General features: G+C 43.9%; 1 protein-coding gene across 1 annotated transcript; it reads left to right on the plus strand.

Annotated features, from left to right (window-relative positions):
* Nucleotides 1-6,530: 6,530 nt before the first annotated feature.
* Nucleotides 6,531-14,210, plus strand: LOC136469113 (uncharacterized). The gene is made up of 8 exons (XM_066467434.1): nucleotides 6,531-7,075; nucleotides 7,287-7,453; nucleotides 7,828-7,914; nucleotides 7,978-8,052; nucleotides 8,602-8,999; nucleotides 9,093-9,900; nucleotides 10,465-10,661; nucleotides 13,842-14,210. The coding sequence occupies exons 1-8, from the start codon at nucleotides 6,531-6,533 to the stop codon at nucleotides 14,208-14,210; spliced, it is 2,646 nt and encodes an 881-aa protein (XP_066323531.1).
* Nucleotides 14,211-19,736: the final 5,526 nt, after the last annotated feature.

The following is a 19,736-nucleotide window of genomic DNA, read 5'->3' on the forward strand; positions in this document are numbered from 1 at the left end:
AGGTGTCGACGAAGCGAAACCTGATTGCGGTCACACTCCAGGCTTCAGTGATGTCGGGAAACTCTTCACTCTTCCTGATGTAGACGGTAACCTCACACCACTCGGTACCATGCTCCTCATACTCATGGCCCTCATACTCGGGGCGATCATTGACTCCGAGCTTTTGTAGGATGGCATGCAGGATTCCGGGAAAACCCTCAATGTTCAGGCAGTAGGTACTAACCCAGGCTCCTGCCATCTTTGGCAGTGGTTGCAAGGAAGGCTGAGCGAAAAGCTGGCTCAAAGGAAAAGCTAAGCGAGCTAAAGTGTGCCGAGTGGTGGTACCAATGGCTAAGCCAGGCTCTACTTATAAAGGTGGAGCGTTCAGTGGTCCTAGCACGGTTCACCAAGGTTCCCGCGCGAGATCACTATGGCGGATCGACCAAGTTCCACGCGTTGGAGGCGAGCGACGTGCGATGCCATTACTGACTAGTACGACTGCAGGGCAAGGGTCCAACAAGAGCGTAGAAAGGGGGTACAGAGAGACGTGGGTCACGACCGGCGCAAACCACGGGCGAACGTGAAACATGAAGCCATAGTGCAGACCTAACTCTAGAACAGGAACGAGTCATTCGTGCACAATATGACGCGCGTGACACCTAGGGATGGCGTATCTACCAGCAATACGAGTGCTACAATGCATAAACAGGATATGCATGAATGCACGTCCTATACGTCCTTGCACTGTTGCTACATATAGGGCAACCATTCTCAGAGTTTTGGCACATCATTCTCTCCTTGTAACTAGCCGATACTATCGGACTATGCTCGAGTTAGTGTACCTGTAGAAACTTGATTAAGTCTACCTAAGTCAGCAGAGTGCCATCTATCCTGGATACATAACCATAGTATAAGGACTACTTATATAACTTCGCATACAAACGCACTAACTTTTTACAAAAATGGGTTGTTAAATTTTAGTTTAGAAAAGGTTTTCGAAGCCTTATTTCCTCATTTGCTCTCTGATACCACCTGTGGCAGAACCGCCTAATCTAATGCCTCACAGGAGTGCTCGCCTTCCATCAGACACTAAGCACTCGAGGGAGAACACTAAATTACTCGGTTCCGTCGGGCACACCCCAGGGGAGAACCCGAAAATCCACATTTTTGCCATCAGGATCACAAATGAGATAATAAAGCTTACATCATTCTTAACCAGTTCTTACATCACTTTACATGTACATTAGAGTATACATTTATTAATATAACAGTGGAATGAAATCATATTATCAGAGTTATAAATAATTTAATTGAACAGCGGAATAGAAACATGTGAACAGAGTTACAGTGGAAATAAACATCTACTAATGACATGATGAAGTGTTGATATATAGACCACGGCAACAGATTATGAAACTTTCCTTTATAAAAGTATTTGGTGAGAGTTATAAATAAAGACTACGATCGTAGCGTAAAGGAAATCCTCTCTGAGCCCACCAGGAGGAATCCACACACAAAAGTCAGCTCAAGCCTCCACCTGTTTCATGCAACAGGGGGAATAAAACCCTGAGTACTCAATTATACTCAGCAAGACTTACCCGATAGGAGAAAAGAAAAGACTCCAAGGATATGCAAGGTGATCTGGCTTGTGGGTTGCATTTGCAGGAAGCATTACTAAGTGTGAGTCCTTATATTCGATTTTTATTAATAGCCGCATTAGTTCATTAACTAACCATTCTATGTAAGCACCTGTGCTACTTTCAGGCAGGTGGTAAGCAATCAGATTTCCTTTATCCATCTTCCATCTTTCATCTTTCAGTTCTTACTACGATGCTAAACTGCAGACAAGCCATACCGAATAGCCCGACGATTCGCGAATCAATGCCCCCAGCTGGGTACCCCAAAAACACATGCCCCGCTTGCACCCTAGGCACAAGCAGGACCAACCCATCACTGTCCTGTCCTAGGTGTCCAGGTCCCCGTCTAAACTGGGACTCCAAGCCCCCACCCCTGAGTCCCAGACTCAGTGCGGTGCAAGGACCTCCTCCACCAAAATAAAACCCTAACAGTCGGTCCGGAAAGAGCCGGATCCGTGACAAGAGAGCAACAAGTCTTCCAAGCACCCATACACAAGTATGTGCTTGGGATAATAAGTCTGTGACCTGCCTAGAGTCATATGCAACGATCGGTCCTTAACCGACCAGACAGGGAAAAACAATGTAACCAAGTTATAACCCGCCTCCACGGCGACACAACTTCTTACACCCACCAATACCCAAACCATATCCCTACCCAGTCACCATTTTCCTTTCCACCATTTTATATATTTCAGGTGATAATCATATAGTAACATATTTCCTATATCTCGCGAGTGATAGGCAATCACTCGACTTCTACCGGAGTCCTGTAGCATAGCAATCTACACGATTCGGTCATACTAGTAAGACTCATAGGATAAAGATATATATATATGCAAGTGGGTTTCATTCAACTCCTTAAAACTTAATGCACAAATATAATTTAAACTGTAGAAAGTAGGGGTTATGCACCAGGGCTTGCCTAGGTAAGATATATTAAAAAGTTAGTATTTGCATCTTCAGATCATCCACCATTAGCTGAATAACAAGCCCGTTGCATCATCTCCTGGAGAGAATACCAATACACCACCTTTGGATTCCCAATCATCCTTCGATCGATCCGTTGATCCATCATCGTACCTATATGATATGCATGCGATGCAATGCAAAGATGTAATTAATCAACTGCAATCGTGACTCGTATAAATACGCTTTACGCCTCTCAAGTTAACGAGCTAGTTCTAACGACGACTGTACTTAGGCTACATATACATGTTGTCGGATAAGACGCTATTTCCCAACAATTATTTTCATTACATAAACCCAAGTCGTTTCTTTATCCCATTCTATCGATTTAATCATTATTCGCAATAGGACACCATTATCTATTTAGCAAACTAATTGTTCCGGAGCTACAAAACTTACAGTGAATACCTAATATTGCTAGGAGCCTACTGTGCAAATTTCCGATTCAACACTGTTACCAATTTACCATACCAATCCCTACAAGTTTACCTTTTCGTAATATTAATTATCTCTAATTAATTATATAGCTTCCTAAGAATATTATCCAACTATGTGAACAAATTATACCAGCAGGTAGAGCAGGATTTTAGGAACTCAACAAAACCGGTTCCACCATTTTTGGATTCCTATTCTATTTTATTTGGATTTTACAAATTTATCTTATAAACTAAATGAGAAATCGCCCTAGAAATCCAAGATGCCGACGGCCCGACCTCGGCCCAACGGCGTGCGGGCGGCGGACGGCCCAGCGAGTCACGCGGGTGAGCAGCTGGCCAGCCCAGCGGGGCAGCGGCCTAGCAACGCGAGCAGCCATCGGCCCAGCAAAGCGGTGCGGGCCACCGGGGCGCGCGTGGCCTTCCAACTCGGTGGCCCAGCCAATGGTAGACCGGCCTAGCGTAGGTGGTGGCCCAATCATAGGCGAGCGGCCTAGGCGGCCAGGCAGGGCAGCGGTGGTCTTTTTGCAGTGACACACCTATACTTTCCTCAAATTACTTCCCAAGACAAAAACACTATTCCCCGGTGACACGTATTTGCGTAAAGAACCCTGTACAAAATGTTTTCTTGGATTTATACCCTTGCTCACCATGCTTCATCTTTTTCAGGAGCGGAGCGCTCGGAGCAGGGGAGCTGAGGAGCTCTGGCCGGAAATGGAGTTGCTGCGGACGCAATGGCCGGCGAGGGTGGCTCCACGGCACCAGCGTTCATGGTGCTGGGACGGACGATGGCAAAACACGGGCGCGTGGGGCTCGGGCGCTCGGAAGTGGCTGCTGTCTAGAGCAAGCCATGGAACTCGCGTGAGCTTGCGCTAGGGAGAGGCATGGCTGCGGGCGCGGCCATGGCCGTAGCTCCACGCGAGCAAGGAACATCGGGCGGCTCTGCTCGAGACTCCATGTGCGACGGCCATGACTGCTGCTCTTCTCGAGTCAGACCACTCACGGGCAGACCCGATCCGGCGACCATGGCTAGAGCGTGCGCGAGAGAGAAACGAGGAGGGGCGCCGATGTTGCAGTTCGGCGCAAGGCCACGGCAAGACGCGGTGCGGGCACCGGGCGTCGACGGGTGCTGCGGGACAAGGGACGCTGCTGCTTGGGCATGGCCACGACAGCGAGGACGTAGCTCGTGGGAGAGTATTGCCAGTACGAGGAGCAATAAGGCAAGGTGGCACGGCACACGGTAGCCTGAGCCAGGCGCGCCGTGGGGAGACAGGGCGATGGTGGCGCGGTCCTGGCTGGTTGCCCGGAAGGTGGCTCCAGAACACGGAAACAAGGAGCTTCGCGCGCGCTCAAGAGATGAAGAGGAGGGCGCGGCCGAGAGACTCAGGAAGGCAGAGCTGCATGCGGGTCGCGGCCATGGGGTTCGCGCGCGTGCTTGCGAGGGAGAGGGAATGAGTCGGAGACGGGAAAAGGAGTGGGTTCAGTGCTGCACATGGAGGGGAGGAAACGAGGCAGAGCAGCGCGCTGGCCTCGGTGAGAGAAAGAAAAACAAACGAATCGGCAATCATGAGAGAGAGCAGAGTGGGAGCAGCAGCACATGGGTCGGCCGATCAGATTCATTGCACTGCCACTGCACAGTTGCTGGTGCCTCCATTAAAAATAATTGGACAAGACATTCCCTGTCTCATGAGTCCGCTCACAGAGGTGTGTTCTGGATACAGACATTTTCTCAAGAAAACTGTTGTGGTGTAGAACCAGGTGCAGAACGACTGCGAAGCTGGGAGTAAAAAAATAGGCGCTAAAATTTCTCACATCTGCTAGCTTTCTGTGACCTCTTTTCAATTTTCCTTATCAAATCCTAGTTTTCTTTCACCTAGTATATACGAGCAGTTCATCGTCCTGTTCACTTAAGCTTATAAACCGTGTTCCAACGCAGCACGGACAGCAGCAGCAGTAGCGATGAGCAGGGAGTACTGACGTAAAAGACAAGCAGAGTCCAAGAGAACGAGCAAGTGGGGAGACAGGGCTGACTCGGCCTAACTCTGCCATGGCGCGACGTTAATAATTCGGATTAATTTCGAACAAGGGAAAACGCACTGCTGACGACAAGCGACGGAGCACGGCAGGAAGACTTCCCGTCATCACTGTGGAACCGTTCGCTCGCAAGTCAAAACTAAACCAAAGCTTTTCAAAATAAACTCCTGAGCATATATATATATATAGACACACACACATCGTTCAACTTATTAACGGATTTTATCTTATTTATAAAAGTCGCTTTTCATGCTTAATCTAACAGAACATACCGTTCGCTGGCATCGTCGTTTGACATTCCTAAATATTTTTCTATGCACTACGTATTTTAACTTGAGCATTTATTTGAGCCCATGAAACTAAGTCACACATGATTCACTTATCGTTTCACGTATGTTTTAAATAAAATTTCGAGAAACTCTTTTCGAAAGTTTTACTTAGGCCTAAATCGCGGCACTAAATAAGATCGTAACACCGGGGTGTTACACCTGTATTACCCATGCTATCTTCCGAAGGAAAATAGTTGGACCATAGAGGTCGTGGTAAAAGGAACGAAGACTCTTGAGGCCACCGTTGAGTTAAACCGTGAAGTTACAAATAAGGTGGGAGCGTTAGAAGGAGAGCCGAAGAAGGCACAAGACATGATCAAAGAATACCAGAAAGAGATTGATGGCCTTAACGCTGAGTTAGGCCGTCCCAAGTTGTTTGAGAAGTTAGATGAGCCCTCCACCAAGAAGAACGCCGCCCCTTAAGTTTATGAAACCATTGTAATAGGCACGTTTTTAGTATCGTGAGTCGAGTCGAGTCTTTTAAGTGTTTGTGAACTATTGGTGTGCTTGCTGGATTATTATTGTGATTTATGTGTGATTTGGATCTCTGTGATGAGTGCTGGAACTTTGTGGGCATGTCCACGAGTTCCTTAGTTAAAAATATTAAGGTTAAAAGTGCTATAATAAATAGTTTGGGTTGGTCTATCCTGTCTCTTTGCTTGCTGTTTTCTGGAGCTGTCAGTGATGTTTTGGTTATAACTTTGCACCTGTTCGAGCAATGGTCATGAAATTTTACTGGGAGTATATAGACTTCTGTGTCTTTCCAATGGCACAAGAATCACCTTTTTATCTGTTCGTATCTGAGAGTTATGACTGTCACAATATGAACTTCTGTGCTGTCTGGAATCTGAGGACAGTTTCTGTTGTGGTCTGTTTTTGATTAATGTAACGTCAGAATCAGAAAATGTGGTCTAAATGAAAGTTGTAGATAATTTCTTAAGATTTCCAACCATATAAAGATCATCTTATTTGGATATCTGGAACTCGAGTTATGACAGTTTTCTGACCTGCTGATTCTGCATCACGTCCAGAAATTTTCAGAATTGTCTATCTCTTACATATTGGTGATGTTTCAGGTTGAATTATAGATGTCTGGCCGTGGAAGAGGTAGAGGACGTGGGAGAGGTGCTCCACCACCCCCACCACCACCCATGACCGTAGCAGAGGTGTTGGTGATGCAAGGACAGTTCATGCAGTCCATGATGCAGTTCTTTCAGAACCAACCTATTGGAGCACCAGCACCTCCACCACCAAGAGACAAGCGGAGGGAATTCATGCAAGGACATCCTCCAGTTTTCTCTCATGCCGCTGACCCCTTGAAGGCAGATGATTGGCTACATGCAGTGGAGAAACAACTCAACATCACTCAGTGTGATGATCAACAAAAGGTGTTGTATGCATCGGGACAGCTTCAAGGAGCAGCTCAGACTTGGTGGGAGTCATATCAGTCTGCTCGCCCCAACAATGCTCCTGCTATCACTTGGCTAGAATTTATGAGGGATTTCAAGGCACACCATATTCTAGATGGTTTGATAGAGCTCAAGCAGGAGGAATTCAGATATCTCAGGATGGGTTCTATGTCTGTTAGTGAGTATCACGACAAGTTTGCTCAGTTGGCTCGCTATGCTCCTAAGGACGTGAGGGAGGATGTAGATAAGCAATGTCTCTTCCTCAAGGGAATTTACTATGATCTTAGGTTACAGCAACACACGCCCGCGCTATAATAATCAGCAGAGGTATCAAGGTCCAGTCAGTCAGTGGAACCATGGTCAGTTTCCACAACGCTCTCAGAACCAACAACAAAATTGGAACCAGCATACACTGCAGCAAATGGGCAATCAGACTCCACGCCAGGGAACGCCCAACAGTACCCTGATGAAGAGCAGTGCACCTTGTACTCCCAATAGGTGTTTCTGGTGTGGAGATGTGGGACACTATGCTAACCATTGCCCTCAGAAGCCGAATCAACAGACACCTCAGAGGCAGAATAGCAACCAGAAGCCCGCGTACAACACTGGAAGAGTGAACCATGTGGCGCCTGAGACTGTGGTTGGAGCATCAAAAGTTATGATGGGTACGTTCAACATCAACTCTATCCCCGCTAATGTTCTTTTTGACTCTGGAGCTTCGCATTCTTTTATTTCACAAGCATTTGTTAGAACACATAGCATACCTTTAATTGCAATAAAGACTCAAATGCTAGTAAATTCACCGAGGGGATCAATACTAGCTGCACATTGTTGCCCTTCGGCAAGTCTTACCTTAAGGGGGGTAGACTTCATAGTCAGTCCTATTGTGTTGAGAACTTTTGGATCGATGTGATTCTAGGTATGGATTGGATGAAAGAACACCGGGCTATGATTCAGTGTTAGGAGAGAGTTGTAGTAGTGACAACACCAAAGGGAGATCGAATCAGTGTTGGCGTGATAGTGCAACCACCACCAACAGCTATAGTGAATCAACTAGATAATGATGCTAATCCTCAGGACCGTGTTGTGGAGGAGTTTCCAGATGTCTTCCCCAATAATTTGCCAGGTATGCCACCTGACCGTGACATTGAGTTTATAATTGAATTATTACCTGATACTGCACCTATAGCTAAGAGACCATATAGAATGGGGGTTAACGAATTAGAAGAACTTAAGAAACAATTGAAAGAGTTGTCAGATAAAGGTTTCATACGTCCTAGTGCATCACCTTAGGGAGCGCCTGTGATCTTTGTTGACAAGAAGGATGGAACATAGCGTATGTGTGTGGATTATCGATCTCTTAATGAGGTAACTATCAAGAACAAGTACCTGTTGCCTAGAATTGATGACTTGTTTGATCAGTTGAGAGGTGCTTGTGTGTTTTCTAAGATTGATCTACGTTATGGTTATCATCAGTTGAAGATTCGAAATACTGATATACCAAAAACAGCTTTTACTACGAGGTATGGGTTATATGAGTATACAGTTATGTCGTTTGGTTTGACCAATGCACCTGCCTACTTTATGTATATGATGAATAAGGTGTTTATGGAGTATCTTGATAAGTTTGTGGTAGTATTCATTGATGATATATTGATATTCTCTAAGACTGAAGATGATCATGCTAAACATCTGAGATTGGTGCTGTAGAAGCTTAGAGAGCATAAGCTATATGCTAAGCGTAGTAAGTGTGAATTCTGGTTAAGAGAAGTCTCTTTTCTTGGACATGTGGTTTCTAATGGTGGTATAACAGTGGATCCAGGCAAGGTGAAGGATGTACTGAATTGGAAGCCACCTAATGATGTAAGTGAGATCCGTAGTTTTTTTGGCTTAGCTGGTTATTATCGAAGATTCATTGAAGGTTTCTCCAAGCTTGCTAAACCCATGACAGCCCTGTTAGAGAAGAATGCTAAGTTTGAGTGGTCTAATCAGTGTCAAGCTAGTTTTGAAGAATTAAAGAAGCGGTTGACAACAGCTCCAGTGCTGATTTTGCCTGATCTAAATAAGAAGTTCTCTATCTATTATGATGCGTCTCGTCAAGGTTTGGGATGTGTTCTTATGCAAGAGGGTAAAGTTGTTGCTTATGCATCTAGACAGCTGAGGAAACATGAGTTGAATTATCCTACTCATGATTTGGAGTTAGCAGCTATGGTTCATGCATTAAAAATCTAGAGACACTATCTGATTGGGCATAAGAGTGATATCTTTACCGATCATAAGAGTTTGAAGTACATATTCACTCAGACATATCTGAATTTGAGACAACGTCGTTGGTTGGAACTGATCAAGGATTATGATCTAGAGGTGCACTATCATCCTGGTAAAGCGAATATTGTGGCTGATGCACTTAGTAGGAAGAGATATGCCAATGAGCTTGAGATGGTGCCTGTGCTAGAAGAGTTATGGGAAGAGTTTCAGCACTTGAACCTTGGTATTGTTTATAATGCTATGAAGATAGAAGTGACACCTACACTAGAGCTTGAGATACGTAAGGGTCAGTTGGAGGATGAGAAACTAAGGGAGATAGCAGGTAATGTAGCGCTGGGGAAAGCTCTAGGTTTTAGCATAGATGAGAATGGAACTCTATGGTTTGGGAAAAGAATCTATGTGCCTAAAGTGAAAGCCATTTATGATGCAATTCTACGTGAAGCACATGATTCAACTTATTCTATCCATCCTGGCAGTACTAAGATGTATCTGGATCTTAAAGAGAAGTATTGGTGGTATGGTCTGAAGAAAGATGTAGCTGAGTATATTGCTATATGTGATACTTGTCAGAGAGTGAAAGCTAAGCATCAGCAACCTGCAGGATTGTTGCAACCTATGAAGATACCTGAGTGGAAGTGGGAAGAAGTTGGAATGGACTTCATAGTGGGGTTACCATGTACTCAGAGAGGTTATGATTCAATATGGGTGATTGTGGATCGTTTGACTAAAGTTGCTCACTTCTTACCTGTCAAGACCACCTATAGAGGACCAAAGTTAGCAGAACTATACATGGAAAGGATAGTGAGTTTGCATGGTGTTCCTAAGAAGATCATTTCTGATAGAGGTACGCAATTCACATCTCAATTTTGGAGGACGGTGCATAGTTCTTTGGGGACAAAGTTGAATTTTAGCACAGCCTACCATCCTCAGACTGATGGACAGACAGAGAGACTTAATCAGATTTTGGAAGACATGTTGAGAGCATGTGCATTGCAGTATGGAACTAGTTGGGATAAGAGTTTGTCTTATGCAGAGTTCTCATACAACAACAGTTACCAACAGAGTCTCAAGATGTCATCATTTGAAGCTTTGTATGGACGTAAGTGTAGAACACCCTTATTTTGGAATCAAACAGGTGAAAGTCAAGTGTTTGGACCAGATGTGCTTAGAAACACTGAAGAGCAGGTGAGAAAGATTAGAGAGAACCTGAGAGTCTCACAAACCCGTCAGAAGAGCTATGTAGATAATCGAAGAAGAGACTTGGTATTTGAAGAAGGAGATTATGTCTATTTAAAAGTATCACCTATCAGAAGTGTGAAAAAGTTCAACATGAAAGGAAAACTAGCACCAAGGTATGTGGGTCCGTTTAAAGTTTTAAAGAGATGTGGAGAAGTGGCTTATCAATTAGAATTGCCTGAGAACCTATCTAGTGTGCATGATGTGTTCCATGTGTCTCAACTTAAGAAGTGTTTGCATGTGCCTGAGGAGCAAATACCATTAGAGGAACTTGCTGTTAAAGATGATCTGACATATGAGAAGTTTCCAATTAAGATTTTGGATATGGCTGAGAAAGTTACGAGAAGCAGAACAATTAGGATGTGCAAGGTTCAGTGGAATCGGTATTCGGAAGCAGAGGCAACTTGGGAAAGAGAAGATGATTTGAGAAAGACATACCCGTAGTTGTTTGAGTAAGCACAGCCTAATCTTGAGGACGAGATTCTCTTAAGGGGGGTAGATTTGTAACACCTAAAAATTTGCATCAATTTAAAATAGCTGAAATTGATTTTTAGTGCAATTTTGTGAGCATATCAATATAGTAAAATAAATAACTTTGTGAAACTAAAATTTATCCTAAGCTTAGGAACAGGTTGCTGCATACATGCTGATGCATATTTTATTATGTTTGACTGGTTTTTGTAGCTTTTGAAAAGAGTTTCAAATTCCTTTTGAAAAGGTTGATTCAAAATTTTGGAAAATAAAAAGGAAAAATGGAAACCCCCTCCTACACTGGTTCTGGCCACAAGGCCCGTTTCTCTTTTTCTTTTGGCCCAGTCGGCAGCAGGTAAGCCTGCCCGTTCTTCCCTCTTGGGCCGAACGCCATGGCCCGAGTGGCCCTCTAGCCGCTCGCCTCACCCTCTTGGACCGGCCAGGCCATGGCCCAACAGCAGGCCAAGCCCGCTCGTTGGTCTCCTCTCACTGACAGCGCGGGCCCGCACCCTTCTTCCTCCTCCAACTCGGCGTCGAGCCGGACACCGACCCTACGTCGGGTGCCTTGCGTGCGCTCGTGCCAAGTCCCTCCTCTATAAAACTCACAGCACCGCGTCCGCTATGATCTTTCCGAAACCCTAAACGCCGCGTCGCCTTCGCTCGAGCACAAGCTGCCGAAACCCTAGCCGCCATTGACGGTTTCCGCCCAAACTCAAAATTCATCGCAGCCGTCGTTTCTTCTTCGTCGTAAGCTAGCGAAAGAGCTTCTCATCGACCCCGTGTACATCTCGTGCCCCTTTTCTTGGTTCAATTTTGCTCATCTTGTGATGCCACCGTGCACAGGTCGTCGCCGTTCGCCTCTCGCAGCCGCGTCGTCCACGTCCGCTCTCTGCCTCCATCTTCGAGCTAGGTGAGCTCGCCTCGTCCTCCTCTTTCTTTTGGTACCGGCCCCGCGTCAAATGGTGGTTGGATTCGCCTAGCTTGTCTTCACCGGCGAGCTTCCTCGCCGTCGGCCATGCCGCGCCGCCACGCAGACGTTCTTCTCCGGCGGTAGTTTTCTCTCTTACCGCCTTGATCTTATCTCGGCCGTCCGGAACAGATCGAACAACCGTGAACCAAGGATACCCCTTCGGCTGGCCTTTTTGCATAAGAACCCCTGGGTTTTTTTTAAGTTATGCCCCGCCGTCCTTGCTCAATCACAAGAATACGCTTTCTTCTTTGGAAAACGTAGTTTCTCTTTTAACGGTATCAAAATACGTTTTCACTAATTTCAGCTTTGCCACTAAACTTTAACTGGTTATAACTTTTTCATTTTAACTCCGATTTGATCCGTTCAACTTACGTTGGATTCGTAATTTCGTAATCTACGTGTTAGTGTCTTTGTTAGCTCAGTTCTAGTTTTTAAATTTCGAGTTCATGTTTAGTACATTAATAGTCTATAGGAAAACTTGGAAAATCCATATCTTGCTCGTTTTAGATCCGATTTCGGTGAATTTCGCGTGTATGTGATCATAGTGATGAGTAGAATGTTTTTATACACTTTTCAAACTGTTTTCTTGCTGATGGTGTATTGTTCTAATTATAGCCCTTTGTTTGCTTCGTGCATGATTGCTCGGATGATTGTATGTTGCTGCTTGGTGTTGTTGATCGAGTTTAGACGGTGAGGTTTTCGTTGGTGATCAAGAGAACTTCTACGACCAGCAAGATCAGCAAGACTTTCAGGAGAACTTTGATCAAGGCAAGTATAGCTAGGGACCTTCCTTGTTGTCCTATTCATGATGCTCACTAAAATACATATGCATGTGTCTTTCTTGCTACCTATGGTAGGATTTCCTAGATTTTGAATACTCAATTACCTTGTTACCCTAGGAGGTTTGCATTGGGTAGTTCTATTGCTAGTGCAACAATCATGATCTTAAAACTTGATTAATGAATATGCTATAAATATAAACAAGATGACTTTTTAGCAATAGAAGGACTTGTCTTGTAACTAATTATCCGGGATTAACGTACAGCTGTGAGGGCTATATGGCTCTAGCTCTAGTTGCTTGAGAAACCCTTTTCTAGCTGGTTAGAGGTCTGCGAGTTGAGTATAGGACAGCATCTGTCCTGTTGAGCCTAGCTATGGAAGTGACCTTTTATATTATTGGAAGGGGGGTTCCTATATCTGATGACCCTGCGGCCCTAGCCGGTTAGACGAGCTCTTGGGTGGCTTTATATGGTTTCTGGTGTTTTGGGAGTAATTAACCCACTCATTTGGGAAACATGACTCACAGTGAAAGTGTACACCTCTGCGTAGAGTTAATAAACTGGTATACTAGCCGTGCTCACGGATACAAGCGACCTTGGAACACTTACTTTAAGGGATAATGACTTTTACTTGTTAAGATGATCATTTATGTTAATTGTTTAAGATATTGATTATTCATGTTCATTGATCATGTGTTATGGGATTATTGCTACCTTGATGTTAATAAATGCTAAACTTGATGATGACTTAAATGCTAACCGCAGTAAACCAGTGTCAGCTATTTGAGCCTCATGAACCCTTAGTTATCTTGTTAAGTACGACATGTACTTATGCCTTGCTTTATCTTTTATGTTGGAAAAATCTCAGATGGGTAACAGATCAAGATTGGATTGAAGATTACCGTGATGAGTATTAGGCTTGGTGTCCACCAGTTGACGTCTCTATTGGAGCTTCCGCAAGAGAGTTATCTTAGCAGCTATTATATCCATGTTTGAGACTATGTGTTGAATATTTATTCGCTATGTAATAAACATTGTGTTGGTACAATTCACAATTTGTCCACTTATGTGTGCGACCGTTCCTGGGGTGCACATAAGACTTTTATACATCCTCTTTTGTTCTTAAAATTGGGTGTGACAGATTGGTATCAGAGCACTGTTGACTGTAGGACGCAAGCCTAGTTAGAATTGTCGTTTTTAGCTTCCTTTGCTTCACTTGTTTCATGCTTTCCACCTCAATCTTGTTATTTGCTAAGTTTTGTGCTTCTTTTGTCTTATTCTATTATAAAATCAATTGATTCTATTCTGAATGATTTGAAACTTCTGTAGATGACACGTGACCGCAAGTCTGCCCGCTTGTACATTGGAGGCTTTCAACCACAGCGTGTTGCGTATGAGCCAATGGAGCCTAGAGAGGACGTCCAGAGGAAGAACTGGAAGAATGAGGTTGGAGAAGAGGTCCATTCTTTGCCAACTTTGATAGCTCAATCCCCAGCACGTGTGGAGGCCATTGACTTGACCAATGATGATGAAGATGAAGTACTCCAGCCACTACCTCATATAGGTTGGACTGACAAGTTAAGCATCAAGAAGCCTGATGACAATGCCTTCTACCATGACTTGCTGACAATGATGTTGGAGTGCTATTATCCAGACCTGCAAGCCACTCTGGAGTATCACACTCTCTATGAGTCGTGAAATTAAATACCAATGAAATCATAGAATGAAACTCTTCATTAAGAATGTGTATTTCATCCAAGTTTTATTTTATTTCATATGACATGGCAGTCTTAGAAACAACACTATGAAACTCTCCACTAAAACTGGCCTTAGAGCCCAGAAGCAAAGGAACCAGGAAAGTATGCGCTCTGTGCTCTCACTTGACCTCGCACGATCCGAGAACATCATATTCTGAAAGTAAATATTTAGTTTGTTGATTTTGGCAATTCTAGTTGTAAATTGAATGCAATTCTAGTATCTTCTTTCCGTAAGCAGCGGCTACAGTTCTAAATTATAAGAGGTTTTGTTTTTTTTTTTGAATATTTTGCTAGCTTTTACTATGTTATCAAAGTGCATAACAAAACCTGCGTATCTAGGAAATTCGAAACACCTTATAATTTAAAATAAAGGAAATACTTTTTGAGGACAAGAATATTTTTTCACGGGAACGTACTTATTGCCTCTTGTGCTATGCGGCGCGCTTAACTTGGGGATTATGCTTGTGACTCGCGGCGTCATCGGAATGGCGCACGCCGGTGGGCGCCCCCGGCCATGAAGGCGGCGAGGCGACAACGGCCGGCGAGATATGGCTGGTTGAACCAGCAACTACCGAGTCAGCACCAGTCTGATTGGATCTTCTGCACTCGTGCTGCTACTTATTTCGTACACTTTCTTATTCAGTCACTTGACACTTCTACGGTTGCCTTTATGTGGTTTGATGAGTTTGGTCGGGTCACACTGCAAGTTGTTGTAATAAAGTTCAAAAAAGAAAAGAAAAGAAAACGTTGTCCAATTCATGTCGCGCGCACGGCAGGCACACGCTTTCCTTTGTAGCACCAGCACCTTTTGTTCTGAAGATACCGCAACACGATCATGCATCATAACACCCAACAAATGGAGCGGATCTCCCCAGCAGTACCCGGCCAACACCGATTCTGTTAAAAATTAGCTCTCACAGCGACATCCGACATACTGTTTGGTAATATCCACACGCGAAGGTGTCAATTGAATATGAATATGCAAGATTACAAATAACAGCAGAGGCATGACATTTGTTGAGCCTACGTCCTCGGGACATGACCACAGATGTTCCTCTCTAATGCCATGATAACGGCCGCTTTATGGTCTCGGCAATGTGTTGTTGCTATATTGTCTCATTACAACTGCAACTCTCTTCTTATGTTTATGAGGAAGCAAGGCTACAGAGTCCGACTCCAACTCTTATATTTTTAATTTCTATAATGACCCAAAAATCCATCCTTTATAACACTTTTTGCTACATCCTTGCTAAAAGCCTTAGCCCATGTTTAGTTCCAAAAATTTTTTTCAAAAAGTGCTACAGTAGCCATCACATCGAATCTTGCGATACGTGCATGGAGTATTAAATGTAGACGAAAAAAAACTAATTGCATAGTTTGGTTGGAAATCACGAGACGAACGTTTTGAGCCTAATTAGTCCATGATTGAACACTAATTGCCAAATAAAAACGAAAATACTTAGAGAGCTAAATTCTCAAATTTCACCCAACTAAACACAGCCTTAGTTGCACGTTTCTTTGTGGCTTTGTCGGATAGTCCGACAACGGTTGAGCCGAGTAATCTTGGATAGTCTTGGATAGTCCGACAACGGTCTCCAAGACTTGCATATTCATCTCGATATATTATACTTGTACATGGTGTCGCACGACATTACGCTTAATTTTAATTTAACAATGATAAAAGTGTGTAATTTAAAAACATATATAGTATACTTTATAGCCATTATTTTTTTTCCACCGTCACCCTCCTCGCAGCTCACCAAACTTGGGGCAAACATGTAGTTAGAGGTAAAAATGATGGCATAAAGACAATGTGCCCTAACTTTTTTTTTTCAAAAAAATCAATGTTCATACTACTAAACAACAATAGTATGTTGAGATTTATCAGAAGTAATATATTTTTGTGGTATACATATTTATATTTAGTGTTATAATTGTTGACCCTCTTTTCTATAAATATATAGTTCCATCTAGCACAATACTCGTACTAGATATCCACTTGGTCTTATGTATTCACTTGTGCGTCAGGTTCGAGGGTTCAGAATGGAGCACATTATTTATTTGTCTCCTGATGCGACTCAACTACCCTAACGCGGTGCTCGCCACCGCGTGCAGATCGACGCGGACATTGATATCCACCACTCCATCTCGCCTCTTTTGCTACGGAGTACTACCTATTGTTGAGTGAATGAAGTACATAGGAATCAGAAGAGAGATGTAGATATAAAACATTTCCAAGATACTAGACCTCATGCTACAAGTACTCTAAAATCTAAGTGAAACAAGCCATTGCATAGAAATTTCATATGATTCAAGGGGTTAATTCTGTCCCAAAGACCAATAATTTTTCCTCTATATAGGATTCTAATCGTTTGATATATAGTCTTACATTTTTCTATCCCTATTGGATAGGATATAATAATGATCAATAACCTTCTCATTAGAACAAAGAACAATGTGTGCGCTGAGTGATCAAATCCATATTTTTGCTGCAAGCCATCGATTCAAAGCGAATAACAATGAAGTATTCGGAGTTCATCCATAATCCCCCACAACGCTGTAGAATGGGTTGCTACCTGTTGATTTCCTTTTTTTATCGACATCATCCATTGATCATATCATGTCATGGCAATTCATGTAATATCATTTATATACAGGACCAAAGATTTAACAGCATTATTCTAAGTGGTAGGCGACACGCCCATCGGCAACAAGATATCTGTAGTGACTTCGTAATCTCGAGATCCACTAGCTCAATCTTTCAAAGGTTCTTATATGGGTAGGATGTGTTCGTGCGTTCATACGTGTAAATGTACGTGTATGTATGAGTTTCTGCGTTTGTTCTGTAATTAGCAAGAAAACAAAGATTACTTAATTCACCTTTTCTTTTTGGATGAGTATATGTAATGAGTAAAAACCACTACTCAGAATCCATGATCATAACCACAGTGAAGTTTCGGATTGATCTAATTTAAGGACCTTCATTAACGCCTGATAAAAAAGGAAAAGGTTTTACACAGTTTTTTTTTTAATTCTACGGGAACATCACGGATAATACATGTACACTATTATTTCATCCTTGGAATAAGTAGTACATAGCAACTTATATTGTACTCCCTCCGTTCCAAATTATAAGTCGTTTTGACTTTTTTATTCATCTATTTTACTATGCATCTAGACATATTATTATATTTAGATGCATAGCAAAATGGATATACCAAAAAAAATCAAAGCAATTTATAATTTAGAACGAATGGAGTATATCCCATCCACATGTGACCACTGAATATTAGTCTAACATTTTATGATACTTGGTCTATATACTTTGATAAAAGCTAGCCCCGTGGGGGGATGGCGAGTCAAGTCAAGTCAAAACCTCAAATTCTCGATGCAATGCATGCTGCATCTATATATATATGCAATTCTCAGAACGCAACAAAAGTAAGACAGACGGTGCCCTCCCGAGACTTCTCCATCTGTTGCTGCTTTGACCAGCGCGATTATTTCCTTGAGCACATTTCTGCCTCGTCCTTCTCTGTTCGTGTGACGAAGCTAGTTTGTTCATCCCTGGGCGCCGGAGCAAGCTACGCGTGACCTAAAAGGAAAGGAACCTGGAAAGGTATGCATGATCCCAGCTCTCTTGAACCTCTGTTTGAAGACATCCTCAGTTCCTCACATCCAACCGTGAAAGGAAGTCTTGATTCCTTTTTGACAAAAAAAAAAAGGAAACCTTGTTGCTTTTGGCATTTCTAGTTCTCGTATAAGATTGACGCACTCCTATTATGACCACCACCCAGCTCGTATTTCGCCTGTGACCTGTTTGGCTAGTGTATGCTCTATCTCATTACAAGAACGAGAACAAAGGAAAATTTTAACTCTTGGAAAAGCAAACTAAGCTCCCTAATCTCCCTCAGAATAGTCACAATGCTGGACCGTTGATTAGCATCTGCCGACCAGAGCCTTATGACCTCTTGACAATCAGTTTCAAGCCAAATCTTTTGAACCCCCAGCTGGAGTGCCATGACCAGGCCATCTCGGCAAGCTGTCGCCTCCATCGTCAGAGCATAGAGGCAGTGGTCATACCACTTAGCAACGCCTCTCACTAAACGCCCCTGGTCATCACGCAAGACAGCTCCTGTTGCACCTTACCACTGCCGTTCATAGAACGCTCCATCAGTGTTGCATTTGAACCAGCCCACATTCGGCTTCTCCCAGGTCGGCACTGCTCCTGTCCTCCCGTTCTGAAATTGAGGTGACCCGGCCTGCATAAGATCAAAGGCCAGATCGACCGCCCACTGGACAGCTGCCCGGACAGGCAGGCCCGGCTCCCCATGTCTTCGCCTATTTCGTTGCATCCAAAGCGCATACATACCGATGATAATCGTGGTTTGATTGTGCTCTGAACCAGCCCTACCTTCCAGCAGGTCCTGCGCCCAGGTTTCAAGATGCAGAGGTGGAAGTTTGGCACCTGTGATGGCCTTAGTCTGATCCCAAAACGCCCTGGCGACCGTGCACTCGATCTGTATATGTCTGATGGATTCAGACTCCGCCCCACAGTCTTCACAGTTCGCTATCGGCTCTGGTCCTGTTTGGATCCATGGGTTAGAGCTAGTTTGGGCTAGTTGGAGCTCAACTAGCCTTAAAGTAGCCAAACAGAAGGGTTAGAGTGGGTTATTTGTAACTAGCCCACCCTAAAAAACTATCCCCCCAAAGAGGTGATTATTTGGGCTAGTTAGGGCTATTTGAGGTGGGGTCCACTGTTTTCTCTCTACTTTCACCTACACCAATGATTTGGAAAGCACATTTATTATCATTTTAACCCTGGTATCCAAACATCTCTTAGGCTAGAGTTAGTTCAGGGCTAGTCCTGAGCTAGAAACTAACTCTAACCTCTAGCTGTGCTAGAGTATCCAAACAGGGCCTCTATATGCTTGCGATGCAATACCTGCCGAGCCGGGAGGAACTCGTGAAGGACACGCCACCAAAAGACTCTGATCTTGGGCGGCACTTTCAGTTTCCAAATTTTCTGCCAGCAGGTATTTCCTGAACCGCTCGCAACTTGCTCATCATTGTTGAAAATTCGTGCCTTATCAAGGAGTTTGTAGGCTGATTTGACCGAGTATACTCCATGTTTCTCCGGTTCCCAAGCCCACACATCCTCACACTGGATCCGTGCCGGCGTGCGCATGATTGCTGCCGCATCCACCGGTATAAATGTCTGCTTGATGGTGTCCTCATTCCACTGACCGTTTTCCGACAACGGCGGATGCAGGCCTAGGATCACCGGCGTGGTGGCCTAGGACGACGATGGACTCGTGATCGCCAACGAAATCGCCTTGGGGGCGGCTCCGAGAATTACGGATCTAAACATGATGAGCGTGCTCCCGTGTGCGCTGTCTGCCGAGGCTTAGCCGGGGATGTACTTAATGCCCCTTGCGCTATGCGTCGCGTTTAACTTGGGGATTAT

The sequence above is a fragment of the Miscanthus floridulus genome, chromosome 8, assembly GCF_019320115.1.
Source record: "Miscanthus floridulus cultivar M001 chromosome 8, ASM1932011v1, whole genome shotgun sequence".
NCBI classification, from domain to species: domain Eukaryota; kingdom Viridiplantae; phylum Streptophyta; class Magnoliopsida; order Poales; family Poaceae; genus Miscanthus; species Miscanthus floridulus.